We start from the raw sequence: 15,776 nt of genomic DNA on the forward strand, positions 1-15,776 counted from the left end.
TAATACATGCCAGAGAGCTCCTCTTTGCATAAAGAGTAAAAAGGTAATGACGGAATTTCTCCGGCTTCGACGTGACAAATGGGTGTGTATATATATAAATATATATATATATATATGAACATTTTCTCTCTATAAACTCTGACGCCAGTTTCTACATCATGTAATAATGTATTTGCTTTTTATTATTTATTCAGTAAATATTAGATTCTCAAATTATTTTAATTCAAAACAATAAATATATAAAATGTATGTGTTATCCAATTGGAATCCTTAAAGTAGATAATTGTGATAAAAATTAGATACGATTACTCCAATTAAAAAAATGATTAAAAACATGCGAATGCCTAAATGTATAAGTTCTAATTCTAACAGTCCTTAAACAAAGCCAAAAAGTCTTAATTACAAGAAAATCTTTCAGATCATCAATAAAATCAATACACATAAACTCAAACAGAATGCGTTTAATTCTCCAAAACAGGAACCACAAACAGAGAAGAAGAAGAAGAAAGATTCTTACAAATTCAATTGAAATCTCTGCTCTAATTAACCTAAGCGATTCTACTTCCTAGCCTGAACCTTCACAACGGTTTCAAACGCAGGTTTGCTCTTGGCCACAGCGTAGCTTCTACTCCTCGGATACAGATCGGCGGCGAAAGCCACGCCTCCTTCCGACTCCACCGCTTTATCCTCGTCGATCCTCGCCATCCCGACGCTGCTAGACTTCGGCAACACTTTCGAAACGTGGATTCGGTTGGCCAAGGTTGTTCTCGCCGACGCGGCTCTCACGAGCTCCGCGTAATCCTCGTCGCTCACCTCGGACCTCACCGACGCGGCGGCGACGCTGTGGCTCCTGGAGAACCTTCCGGCACCTTCCATGGGATCGCCGTAGTAGCTGACGTGCTGGCCGCAGTTGGTTATGCTCCGCACGTACATGTCCCTCGCCTTCCCCAGCGCTCTTATCGGCGATCCAATGATCCTCATCAGCTTGCTCTCACTGCTCTTCATTTTGGAATGAGTTGAATTGTAACTGTTGGTAAAGAAATAAAAAGGTTGGAATATGAAACGAACAGCAGTGTGGATATAGATATTTATATTGTTGTGTGAGAAACTGTGAGCAGGAAGTGATGTGGACCTTTTTGTAGCACACCGGATTCTGAAGACTAATGGATTTTTATTGAGATAAGAACGAAACCGTGGAACTTATACTATGACTGTTATGTTATGTGGTATGCTATTATTATCTCAAAGAGTTGAATTCAATGAAAATTAAAATAGAGATAAGCTAGTTTACAAGGGCATTGACAGTTTTCAATTCAACAATAGTTCTTGACTTACCTTCGTTTTTAAATTTATTTCTCTTACAAATGTTTATTTTATTTTATTTTAAATAAATAGTTGCATGTTTAATCTTATTGTTTCTGCTTAATGGGATCGGAGAAAACTCCTGCTGCCTTCGTCCGGAAACACTCTTCCTCAACCGATCGGTCTTTCACCTTCCGCCTTCCTTACGCTCACTCTTAATCTAGATGGGATGACCTGCAGGAGACACTCTGACGCTTAAGTCAGAATTGGTCTTTGCAAGTCTATCGAATTATAGAAAAACAGAGTTTACCTTCTCCATTGATTGTTATTTATATGATTTCAGAGAATATTACCCATTAATTTACCTCTTAATGGCGTTCAATGTTGACCGTAACTACTCGACAATGACCGTTACCTCATTAATCACGCATTCATGAGCATTCAAACGATGTCTTCCAGCAAATAGCTGGAAAGGCCCGATCGGTCATACTAGACTCGTTCCACCCTGCTCGGTATTATCTGAACATGACTGGTCGGTCAATCCTACTTGGTAGTAACACAAGTCTCCCAAGCCCTAGCAAAAATATTTTTTGCGTAGGGTTTTAAAGTGGTCTCCGATCGGTGCTCCTCTTACTTTATCCAAGCCTTCAATCTGCTTATATCTACTAGGGCGGGAGTCGTAAAGTCACGACTGTAAACTTTAGGCGGGAAAGGTAAAAAACGAAACGTCAGATCGCCTGAGCCGTCAGATCCTTCTACGATTGAACCGTCAAGTCGCTTGGACCGTCAGATCTTTTGGCGTTTGACGCTTCAGATGTGCCAGTTGAATCGGTTTTTATCTTGTATAAATACCCATACTTTTACCCTAACTTTTTACTTCTGTCTTCTCACCGTCGCCCTTGCCTTCTACCTGGCTTCCTCGTTCCCGCTCTCCTCAACTTCATCTTCTCAGGTAACCATGTCCTCCGATTTCTCCGGCAAAGAGGGTAGGGGGTACGCCGCCGACGTCAACAGTCCTTCCTCCTCCTTGGGTGCTATCTCGGGTCACGGTGCGGGGGCTTCTCCTTCAGGGAACTCCTCCGATCTCCTCGTGGATAGCGACGCTCCTGAAGAAGTTGTCATCCATGTGGACTCCACCGGCGCTTGGGATGGGAAACCCAGAGTTTGGCCAGTTGTCCCCAGCTACGACTGGACTCCTCATGAGGTTAGGCAAATTTCCTCCTCCTTCCACCATCGCCGCCCTTTTAAGGATTTGATCGGCCACATCTCCTTGGTCAAGGCGGCTGAAGATGCTCGGCATTTTAAACTGGCCATCTGCCAGATGACCGAGTGCGTCTGCCACGATCGGGGTAATTACCCCACCGACTTCTTTTACGTGTATGCTACTATGTTCAAAGACTTGAAGGTTCTTCTCCCCTTCTCTGATTTCCAAATGGACGTACTGAGAACGCTCAACGTGGCTCCCACGCAGCTTCACCCGAACGGTTGGGCTTTCATGCAAGCATTCTCCGCCATCTACTCCGGCCTAGCTCTTAACCCTACTCCGACAGCTTTCCTTTATTTCTTTCATCTACAGCCTCATCAGTCCAAGCCTTGGGTTTCCCTTTGGACGATCGGGAACATGCACCTACTGACCCTTTACAATAGCTCGTACAAAGACTTTAAAGGGCATTTCTTTAAAGTCGTGCCCACGGAAACTGGGTACCAGAGCTTCTGCTCCCGACCAGAGAGGCTAAGTTCCCCTTCTACTGGACCAGAGACCCTCAGAAGGTTATTTCCTGGCCCAAGCCCCGGATGACTCCCGAGGATCTGGACTTAATAAACCAGCTTTGTCAGCTACCCCCTAAGTCCTCTTGTCGTGTTCTGATCGGTTTTCTGGGCAACAAGAACCTTCCATCTAATGTGTTCGGTAAGCTATTTTTTACTGTCTTTTGTTGAGCAGCCATTTGGGACTTATCTAAATTTTCTTTCACCTTGCAGATTATCTGTCCAAAATGGATCCATTAAAGAACAACACATTTGTCCGCCTGTTCGCTCAGAGGGGGGGCGAAGTAAGGAAACCAGGAGGGAGCTCGTCTCGCGCCCCTCCCACTGTCGTCGCTCTAGCAACATCCCTTCAAGTCCAACAGGTATCCATTCCCCCGCCCCCGGTCGAGATCGTTACCGACCGGGCTCCCCCATTGGAGTCCGTTCCAAAGAAAAAGGGGAAACGTAAGGCCGTTCGGGAAACTTCCGTGGAGTCCAAGCATGCTAAGAGGAGTCTGCCCGACGGGCCTCCTCTATCTGGGCTATTGAGTCTAGACTCATGGGTGGCGAAACACATCCATTTTGACCTTTTCACTGAGGAAAAAGCTTTGGTCAGTAGGATGACCGAGAAGGAGGCCTCCAACATGGCTCTGGAGTTGACCGCTCGGTCGGCCATGTGCTTAGCCTACGCCGCCCGGAAGAGAGCTTCAGCTTACACGAAGCTTCAAACTCTTTAGGAGAAGTTCGATGCCGCCTTCAAGGCCAATCAGGACCTGACCCTTCACCTGGCTGTTAACTTTTTGGCAAGTATACCAAATCGTTCCAAGTAATACAGTGAATAAGTAAAAGTATCGTCTCCCAAGGGACTTGTGCAACACATGACAATTCTTCCTTTTATAACTCAATTAGACATCAAAATGCACAAAACAACACAAGAAACTATTTTTGGTATTTTATCAAACAGTTGGTGTGCAAGAAATTTATATTTAAAATGAAACTTCGTTGGAATTGGGTTTCATGAATCATATGAATATAAAACTCTGTTCAAGATTTCATTACTTCATTCAAACATTCACATCAAGGCATACTAGTCCTAATCCCTTAGCAACTAGTTCTAAATTAATATATTAAAATGCTAATCCCTTAGTCAATTTAATATACAATTTGCATTAAGTCCGATGTTAGGAATGATCAAGTTATTGAGTCTATTCCTAGATCCCAAATCACTTAAGTGCTCTATCTACGTCGTCATGTTCAAAGTTACTTTCCAGTAATCAGAAACATTCAAATAACATTATATTTCCATACAATGATAGTAAATTCAAGAAAGAGCATATGAACGAAGAACAATATATTGAACAGGAAAATTACATCAGAGTAAGTTCATTACATCCAATTCCAACTGAAAGAGAAATTAACTACTCCTAGTCATCTAAACGTACACATTTGAAGCAATCCCTTGCAAAAATGGTGTCTTGATGCCTTGAAGTAGTCTCCGGAAGTTCCTGAGATGTTTTCCGTTTCTTGCTTTTGTCTGGAACTTCTGTTCTGAAGAGAATGTTTCTGTCGCTCTGTCACGTCTTTTAAAGCCACTTAAATTCATTAATTCGCTTAGCGCACATGTACTGGTGCGCTATGCGAATTTTCTTAACTGCTGTATTTTAACTGATGTTATTCGCTCAGCGCACAGGTACTGGTGCGCTATGCGAATTTTCTTTTTCTGGCAGTGCGAATTTTGGCTTTCGCTTTGCGAAAATTGGCTGACAGAGTCTAAATAATATATCATTTCCTGTACAATATTTTACATAACAATCTACTACCTATTACAACTTTTCAACTAGGAACAACATGAAAAATTACAAGATTGAGTTCATTTATAAGTATAAAAACAACTCTTTTTAGCGACAGAGGACAAGAAGAAAGCCAGCACTCTGTTGACCGAGGCCCGTGCTACTCAGCGCCGTTTGCAACGGTCTTTGGATGATACCCAACTCGACCTCCAAAAAGCCACCACTTCCCTCATGAAGGTGATAGCCGAGCGGGATTTCCTCCAACAGCAGGTAACGAAATTGGAGGCAGAAAACAAGTTTTTGGGCGATGAGGTGGTATACGAGCATTTGCTCGGGTTTGACAAAGCTCTCGCCCAGTGTAATCTCCTCTTCCAAGTGCCCACCGACAATCCCCGCCTTGATGTGAGTATGATGGTGGTGGATAACAAACTAGTTTTGATCCATGTTCCTCCCTCCTCTCCTCCGGTCGTCCAAAATGTCGACACTGCTGTCGAAATGATTGAAGAGACCGATGGAGTTGATGTCCAACCCTAGTCCATAGACATAGGATTTTACTGCTTTTTCAACTTCAACTTTATCCTGTAACAAACTTTGGTTTTAATGAATATACGCCTGTTGAGGCTTTGTTTTCTACACATCTCTTGTACTTTCCTGTTTTACGTATCAAATTTTCGTGCATAGCCTTTCGCTTCATGCTCGGTTTACTTCCTAGGAGCTCTGTAGAAGCAACCCGCTCGATTTAGATCTTAGGAGCTTTCTAGAAGCGTGCCCTAAGACCAAGGTGAGAGTTCACAAAAGAAATCTGCCTCACCCGCTCGATTTATGTCTTAGAAGCTCTCTAGAAGCATGCCCTAAGACCAAGGTGAGAGTTCACAAAAGAAATTTGCCTCACCCACTCGGTTTAGGTCTTATGAGCTCTCTAGAAGCGTGCCCTAAGACCAAGGTGAGAGTTCACAAAAAGAAATTTGTCTCACCTGCTCGGTTTAGGCCTTAGGAGCTCTCTAGAAGCGTTTCCTAAGACCAAGGTGAGAGTTCACGAAAGAAATCTGCCTCACCTGCTCAGTTTAGGCCTTAGGAGCTCTCTAGAAGCGTGTCCTAAGACCAAGGTAAGAGTTCACAAAAGAAATCTGCCTCACCCGCTCGGTTTAGGTCTTAGGAGCTCTCTAGAAGCGTGCCCTAAGACTAAGGTGAGAGTTCACAAAAAGAAATCTGCCTCACTTGTTCGGTTTAGGCCTTAGGAACTCTCTAGAAGCGTGCCCTAAAACCAAGGTGAGAGTTCACGAAAGAAATCTGTCTCACCTGCTCGGTTTAGACCTTAAGAGCTCTCTAGAAGCGTGCCCTAAGACCAAGGTAAGAGTTCACAAAATAAATCTGCCTCACTCGCTCGGTTTAGGCCTTAGGAGCTGTCTAGAAGCGTGCCCTAAGACCAAGGTGAGAGTTCACAAAAGAAATCTGCCTCACCTGCTCGGCTGTTAAGACATGATGAAGATTTCGTGTGATAAACATAATAATATTATTGATATGGAATAACAAGTACAAAGCTCTTAGCTGAAATAAAATTTTAAATGGGATGCGTTCCATGTATTGGATATAGCCTTTCCCGTCGGATGCTCCAGACGGTATGCTCCATTTTGTAAGTTTTCCACCACCCTAAAGGGGCCTTCCCAATTCGCGGCCAATTTTCCCGCCGATCGGTTTCGTCGGGCTTCAGCCGTTTTTCTCCACACGAGGTCTCCTTCAACAAATTGTCGAGGTCTGACCTTGGTGTTGTAACGTCTCACAAGAAGCCTTTTTCGCGCCTCCGCTCGGATCATTGCCACCTCTCTTCGTTCATCCAAGGTGTCTAGCTCCACTCGAAGCTCATCATTGTTATCTTGCAGACTTTGCATTCCCCTTCGCATGGTAGGTTCCCCTACTTCTACTGGTAACATGGCGTCCATTCCATATGTAAGGTTCAACGGGGTTTCCCTAGTTGTACCGTGCAGTGTGCAACGGTATCCCCAAAGGACTTCTCGAAGTTCATCCACCCAGGCTCCTTTGGCATCTCCCAATCTTTTCTTCAGCTCTGCAACAATGACTTTGTTGGCCGCTTCCACTTGGTCGTTCGTCTGTGGGTGCTCTACCGAGCCTGTGACATGATTAATTCCCAGCTTTTTATAGAAACCTCCTAATCGTTTGTCAACGAACTACCGCTCGTTGTCCATAACTACGGTCTTGGGAATTCCAAATTGGCATATGAGCGTCCATACAAACTTTTGAACCCCTTCCGCCATGATTGTTGCGAGCGGCTCCGCTTCTATCCACTTGGTGAAATAATCAATTGCTACTAACAAGAATTTCTTCTGAGCTCGACCCACTGGAAAGGATCCCACAATATCCATCCCCCATTGTGCGAACGGCCAAGGAGACATCAAACTGTGTAATTCTACCGATGGTAGGTTGAGGTTGTTGTCGTGCTCCTGATATTTCAAACAGCTCTGTACGAACATCCTGCAGTCTTTTTCCACCGTCGGCCAGAAATAGCCCGCTCTTATCACCTTGGCGCGCAAAGCTCGTTGCCTTGTATGCATTCCACACGCCCCTCCGTGCAACTCTCTCATCACATACTCAACTTCCTCCGCAGATACACATTTTAATAAAAGTGAGGAGAATCCTACTTGATAGTAACACAAGTTCCCCAAGCCCTAACAAAAGTAAAATATATTTAAAACTAAAAACATAAATAATATATATTTTTACAATTTTGAAACATCCATCAATTTAACAACCAAATCACGCGACACACATGCTCCTTGTCGTGATTGAGAAAAATAAGAATACTTTAGAAAAATGAAATGAAAGAGAAAACATTAGCCAAATAAGCAAAGTCGTACCGTGTTAACATTCTCCTGTTTGGGGTTTCCATTTGTCATTTTGATTTGGACGACTATATCAAAAGTATTTTTATATATATGTTAAAAAAAATTATACGGTTCAGGAATAGAAGTATAAAAAATATTAATTCTTTTATACTAATTTCAAAATTAATATAAAAAATGTCATTATACAAATTAAAAGTATCGTCGGTATAAAACATCTCATTTAAATCATTTCAAAATTTCAAAAGTTTACATTTTCTAATCAAATCAATATAATAATAACTTAAACATTTTGTAAGATTGCTTTATTAAAAAATTTTAAGTGTCGAAATAAATAAATGAATAAAACACTAACACGAGAAGTCGACCCCACGATTCTAGACTGAATTTATGAACTTTGTCAGATTTTATTGAGTTTGGAAAAGATGATGTTAAGCTTGGCAATATGTCATTGAGCTCAGTGAGACATTGTTGAGTCCAAAGTGTACGAACAGGTTACTTTTCACGTATGAATGCAAGCTCCATCACGCCTGAAGTAGATATGCTACCACGAAAAACATACAAAACTAAATATAAAACAAACAAAAAATAAGGGTTAGGGATCTAGAAACGCTGTATTTAGAAAATAAATAAATAAATAAGAAATTACTATCTATACTTATTATAATTAAAATTGATATAGAATTTTTTTTTATTACTACAAAAGTGTCACCGCAATTACTTTCTATACCTATTTACAATAAATATAAAAGATATTATTTTATTTACAGTTATAGTGCTGCACTATTTTTTATACTTGATTATAACCTATATAAATAATTGCTATAAGAAATATTTTTTACATTAATGATTTACTAATATATCACCTTTTAGAAAAACAAAATATTTATTAGTCTAGATTTTCCAATCTCTTTCCATTGTTTTTTAAAATTACCGTTTAGATATACTGAAAAGGGGTTACTAAAGATTTAAGATTAACAATATTTTTAATCAAATTTTTCAGCAAAAATAGAAAAAAAAAACATAATTTAACAAACTAAAAAGTCAATCAAATTTGTTATCATTTACGGTTATTATGAAGTTGTGTAAACTCACTTAAAAGAAATCTTAATACAAAATTAAGTGATAAGCTTTTTTTTAGAAAGCAAAAGTAAACTAATTTATAAATAATTAATTATTACTCTTAATTTACGAAATAGATTTTAATAGTAGAATGGCGAGAATAATGAAGAGTTTAGTTATGGTTGTAAGGTCATTTTCAGGAAGAGGAGGGGGAAAAATGTGTATTAAGGCATTGATATGGAGGCGCCAATGGAAACTACACTCTCTTACTTCTACCACTATTCCACTCACAAGAAAGAAACAACACGCATCTGTGTTTCATAAGCCAAACAAAACAACAACATTCGGAAAAAATAAAAAACACGGAGGCTTTATGTTTCCAGAAGAAAGAAAAGGTTTCTCACATTGGCAACTCAATTAAAATATAAAATAAAAGTTGTTGAATTATGATTGACCTTCTTTTCCCACTTTCCTTCTTTTCTCGTAACTCAAATCACCGACAAATATAACTTACCATCAATTTTATATTTGTTTTTGTTTATTATTTTGCTTAAAAATTAATGTTTAAAATAATTTAAATATTTTTTCATAAATATATGTTTCAACCATGGTTCTGATATCATATTAAAAAATAAATTTTAAGTCTAGTTCAACACTACAAAACCGACTTCTGAGATGAAATATACATTATATATTATGATTTAGTCTTATCTTTAGTCGATGTGGAACTTCCAATCACTATTTTCAAAAATATCATTTCGATGAACTTGAGATTCGAATATATTGTACTAAAAAGATAAAACATGATATTTGGAAGCACACATGTTAATAATTAAATTATAATTTTTAGTGTCTGTATATTGTTTTTATATAATTATAAAAATTTATTATTACAATTGAGTAGACAAATTTCATCCGAGCATGAATTCATATGAATAGAGAAGGTGAGTTTCAGTTTTGGTATTATTAAGTGATTTGTGGAGTGAAATGATAAGATGAGAAAACAGAGGGATTAGTTTGGATAAAATCCGTCACTGTCACTCTTGGTTTATTTTCCTGCATGGAGACAAACAGCACGTGAAAGTCAAAATGGAAGATTCAAAATTATTGGGAGGCAAAAAAAATATAGGTAAAATAGAGGACATTCGTTGAAAAATGAAACATTGAGGATTTCAATTCAACCTTTTTCTTTTAATTTGCAAAAAAACTATGTGAGAAGTGATGTCCAAGTATGAAAATACAATTCAACAACGATCTCGTGTCTTACGGAAGAACATCGAGAAACCATAATATTCTGGTCAGCCATAGTATGGTTATTGACTATTGCTATTATATGCATCATCAATCATACATATATATTACTCTCAACTTTCTAGAAAGATAAATTAGAGAAGAGATAAGATTAAAGAAGATATAGAATATTTTATTTAATGGATATCTTATATTAATATAAAAAAAACAAGATAATATATAATATGAGTTTCTCAAGTATTTTCTTCTCAATATCTTGGAAACTTAAGGGGGAGATGACATATATGTTTGGATATCTCTCTCAATGTTCAGTTTAAAGAGTTTCATTGTGATCGAAAAGTCTATGTAAATAAGTTAGGAAATTTGAGATTGAAAAATAAAAAATAATAAAAGTGACTTAATGTGTTGTTTAATGTTATTATTTGATTTTTCTTTTATATATAATAGGTATTATTTATCTATTTTATGTGTAATATAGTTTTTTTATATAGTTTTCATGGATTTGATATGATTATCCATGTTTTGTATTCTTTATTACGTTTATTTTTTTTTATAATAAAATTTTGATATGATCACAAATTATATATCTATTTTGGGGTGTGAGCTTAATGTCAGGCTGATCATAAATTTTATTTTTTAAGTTTGTTTTGATTTAAGGTTTGTTTCTTTAGTGTTAAAGTTTATTTTATTAAAGCTTGTTGAATTTATTATATTATCCGTTATTAAAATTGTTGAGAGACCACTTACAAATATTTATTTAATTACAAGTGAAAAATGTCCCTTTTCAATGTAAAAGATTATATTAAAATTCTCATATTGAGATTTTCTTCTAAGAAAAAAATATCATTTTTCTGTATTGATTAATATGCTGGTCAACATAAGGAAGTTGACGACAATAATAACTGTTTCTTGAAAAATAATATCAGAATAAAATTAAAGCAAACCTATATTGAGTATTATAATTCTTACGAATAGGCTATAAATTTCAATTCATCCAAGTTTTAAGAAAATATCTTATTTGAATATTTCATACAGCTAAGAAAAGGCGTTCAACACTTTCAATTGAATTTTCAAAACCTTCTCTCCACGTATCATAAGAACAAATATTTTTTAACAATTTCATCACTTTAAAGATGCTTAATTAAAATAAACATGATTAACATCGGTTCAAAATTGCATTAAGTCCAAGAAACTCTATTAGTAAGTAATTTTTAATAAAAATAAATGGGTATTGGAATTCAAAGCATAGATTTTGTTCCAATTTTCAACCGTTAAATTGAGAATTGTGAATGATTGCTACTTTTGCTTAAATAAATATTAAACACCACTCGACCAAAGAAAATAGTTAAGGTTCAATTCATAAGTAATAATACAAAGTCACACAGAATAAAATAACATTTTAGAGGATCGACTTATCTTTTTTTTATTATTTATTTAAAAAAATTCAAGTGTGAGCCAGGTTAATTGTGTTTAAGAAGAAAAATAATAATGTAAGAAATTTTAGTTTTACATATAGGAAAATTTAATTTAATTTTCTTAAAATGATTTTTATTTAATTGAGGTTTGATAATCAATATTTTTTTCAGTCTTTTCAAGATATTTTTCAGTGATTAATATCATTAGAATTACAAATTATAATACATGACAATTAAAGAAAATGCTAAAAAAAGATAATCCTTACATTATTTAATGAACAGAAAAATTAGAAAGTATAATTTTTTTAATATTTAATATAACTGCAAAAACTTATCAAAAAATCAATTTACCCAATTTTTTTTAGATTTAAAACTTAATTAAGTCTACCTTTTATAAAAATCAAAACTTAAAATAATATAATTATGAAGCTCTATATATATATGTGTGTTCTGGACCGAGCAATGGACTAAAAGGCCCATAGGTTGGAAACTCCTTTCACCTCTCACTTTTCTTTCTGCACCCCCACATTTTATAAGTATTGTGGATTTCAAAATTTGTTAAGCTTTCGAAAAATCTTTCAATAAATTTCAAAATCCATTTAAGAAAAGAAAATTCAACATTCAAAATTTATTGAAGAATTTCTTTTTTAATATATCTTGAAATTTGATGAAAGATTTTTTAAAAACTTCAACAGATTTTGAAAATTTAGAAAATCTTTCGACGAATGTTGAAATCCGTTGAAGAAAGGAAGATGAGTGTAGGTTTTTTAAAATACAAAGACAGTTTTGAAACTTTTAAAAAATGTGTGAGTGTAGAAAAAACACGTGGAGTGGTGTAGGAGTAACAAATGTTACTGCATATACATGCATATGCATAAACACATGCATGCTGCTAAATCTATAAATTTGACCCAACCCACATGTTTTATGATAGAAAAAGGCCAAACAAAAAAAAACATAGAAACAAAATGTTTACAAAAAGTCCTGTAAGTCACTATTAACCTATGGACCAATTTTTTTAAACATGAAAGAAAAAATGTTAATTTGGTTCAATCTTTTGTCACTCACAACTAACCAATTTAAATGGCTAACACTGACATTTTGATTCAAAATAAACTAGATTGCAACTCTAAAAATTATAAAGAAGATTTTGATCACAAGTAATATACTGGTCTTGTTTATTAATTTATAATTATATCATTTAATTTATATCTAATTACATATTTATTTTATTCATTTATTATTTAATGTATCTTTAGTTAGCCATTCATCTTGTTTATTAATTTATATTTGTCATTTAATCTATCTTCTTCTACTCTTTCTCCTCGTCTTTCTTTTATTCTTTTCTTCCTTTGTATACCCTTTTTTCTTTATAATTTTTTTTTTACAATTTAAGGAAAATTCTGTCACTTATTTCACTTAACAGATTTACAAACAAAGAAACATCACTAATAAAAATTATAAATTACTAATAAAATTTATTAATAAAACTAACTATCAAATACATTATTAACAAAATTATTCATTATTAATATATTTATCGATAAATTTTATCAATAGATTTATCATCAATAAAACTTTTTGTCAACAATTAAAATGTATCCATAACTTTAATTTTACGAACGAATTTATTTTTGTTAATTTACAAAAATTCTTATTGTATTTGTAAGTGTTTTTTCCGAAAACAACAATCAAGAGCGAAAACCGACAAAAACTTACTGTTAAGAAGACCGAAAAGAATATCGACAGTGGTTTTATATAACATATTGGATCATGTAGGAAATATAAATATTTAAAAATTTTCGAACATTTAATTATATTTTAATTTTTCATAAAGACAATTATTTTGCTTTTTAAAATATATCAGTTTAAAAGAAATTATTCTAAACTAATAATTAAATCACTCATAAAATTTTCTCCTTTTTTTTTTTGTAATGAAATTGATTGACTATAACGCAACTTTTTGCAAAGGTAAGTGAAATTGCACATACTGTAACAACCCACTTCATTGTGGATGCTGGTATATATATAATACTTTATAAAAACCTTATTATATAATGTACTGTGGTGAGTGTAGCTCCACATTGACCATTGACCCTGCTGTTTAGAATTTCCCCATTTACTCATAAGTTTAATAAACCTAACTAATGACCTTGTTCAAAGTCTAACCTATTATTCTAACCTGTTATTCTTGTGCTATATACCAATTTCATATTTTCTTAATAACATTTTTCTATTAATTTCTATCTCTTCTAAATGTAAGAATCAATTTATCACAATGACTAGTACGAACGTAACCACAGTATGGTTACTGTTTAGGGGGCAACGATTGACCTGTAATGTTTAGATCCTTTGGAATAATGATAATTTTATTTAGGATAATAATATTTAATAACGTTTTTTTCTAACATTTTAATAATATCTACGTGTTATTTTGTGATTGGTCCAAAATTATTCAGCAATCAATAATAATACTCATAAACACAACTAATATAAACTAATCACATAATAACACAGAAATGATGTTAAAATATTATCAAAAAAATGTTGTCAAAGTATCAGTTTATAAGTTTTGAGAATTATTTTAGAATCTAATATTTTTGTATTTGTTTTGCATAGTTTTTGTTGATATTTATCCATGGTAATTTTTTAAGCAAGAATAACTTGATAGTCTAACAGACAGGGATTTGAGCTAGAAAAAGAAAAGGATGATAGTGAGAAGTTGTGTAGAAATTGATATACTTGTGTTGGGACTAGGATGGGTGATTTAATTTTGAAATATGTTTATGCGTTGCTTCGTCCTGGGACCTCTACTTGCCGACCTACTCTGAATTTCATTTCATTGACATCAACCTTTGTTGATTGGGGATGGAAATGGGACCAACATGCATTTGCATTGAGTTTCATGAAAAAATTAAAATACACTTTATCATTCTTAGCACTGACAATTGAGTTTATCTTTAAGTCACATATATATATATCCAATGAATAACTTAAAAGAATTCATTGCAAACCATCAATCACATAAATAATATATATAATATGATATTACAAAAACATCATATTTCATATCCATTTGAAAATAAGATGAATTTACAGTATAAAAAAAATATAAATTTGATTTTATAATGTTTAGTTATATTCAGGGTTAGATATATTTTTATCTCAATTTTAAGTGAAAATTAGAATTATTTTTTTTTTTAATTTTTGTCCAATTTAATCCTTTAATTTTAAAAATATGTGGATTTAATCTTTTTAACTAAAATTTGTTAAGTTTATTTCACGTTTCAAAGACATTTCGTGAGAGCATTAGAGTTGTTTACATTATTTAACACATTTTTTTTCAAGTTAGTTGAAAAACAAATTTGAAATGTTAAATAAACTTAACAAAATTTGGCTAAAAAAACTAAATTCACACAGTTCTAAATATCATGGACTAAATTAGTCCAAAGTTTCAAAAAAAGATTAATTTCAATTTTTACTTAAAGTTAAAGAACAAAAAATATGTATAACTATATATTTAAAGTTTTTTTAATCTTAAAGTAATATCATAATTATTCAAATTTTATCTTAATGATATTAATTATTTATTGAATCTATCCTGTTAGCAGTTTTCAAATCACTATATTTGAGATTTTTATATGTAAAAGTTCAGCATCAATTAAAAGTAGTATATAAGTGTAAATCTAACTTTACAAACTAATTTTATAAAATAAAATTATATTTAAAATTATTTTTTTAACATAATATCATGACTTATAAAATTTGTTATTTGTTAGATTTATTTATTTCACACACAATAAAAAAAACCTTAATAGCTCATCCCACAAAATATATATTCTTGGGTTTGAATCAATAATCTTAAATAAAGTCTACACTAGACAATTAGAATCAATGTCTGAGATAATCCGTTTCACTTCAATAATTTCTTTTCTTATCCTTCGTGCTTATTAAATGAATAGGAACCATGAGCCTACAAGAATCACTTTCTTCTGAAAGTGCTTATTATGGCACATGAGAGTACGTACAGAAGTTGATTTAGTTCCACGTTTTGGAAGCAACTACTTGAAGGAATTAATAGAAATCCACTCCTAAAACATGGTTATCCAATTTCAGAAACACTAATCCATGGATGTGATGGCTCTCTCGTTTTGTTGTGTACGTGGTGAGTGCATTAAGCTGTGTATGGGACACAACATTGACGCTTGATGACAAACAAACACAGCCTTGTTTGACACTGCTTTTACTTTTGTGCCACCAACAGAGTTAGGTGTTGGGACCAATTCACACCACAGTGGAGGACCATGAGATTGATAGTTACATCAGAGCTTGAATTTTGGTCGGAAAACGTG

The 15,776-nt window shown here is 34.2% G+C and overlaps 1 protein-coding gene across 1 annotated transcript; it reads right to left on the reverse strand.

The window, feature by feature from the left end:
• Window positions 1-441: 441 nt before the first annotated feature.
• Window positions 442-1,082, reverse strand: LOC124839797 (uncharacterized). Its single transcript, XM_047315723.2, has one exon. It carries the CDS (start codon window positions 1,003-1,005, stop codon window positions 559-561), a length of 447 nt encoding a protein of 148 aa, XP_047171679.1. The 5' UTR covers window positions 1,006-1,082; the 3' UTR covers window positions 442-558.
• Window positions 1,083-15,776: the final 14,694 nt, after the last annotated feature.

Source organism: Vigna umbellata, chromosome 1 (genome assembly GCF_029865625.1).
Source record: "Vigna umbellata cultivar VRB3 chromosome 1, Vumbellata_1.0, whole genome shotgun sequence".
NCBI lineage: Eukaryota > Viridiplantae > Streptophyta > Magnoliopsida > Fabales > Fabaceae > Vigna > Vigna umbellata.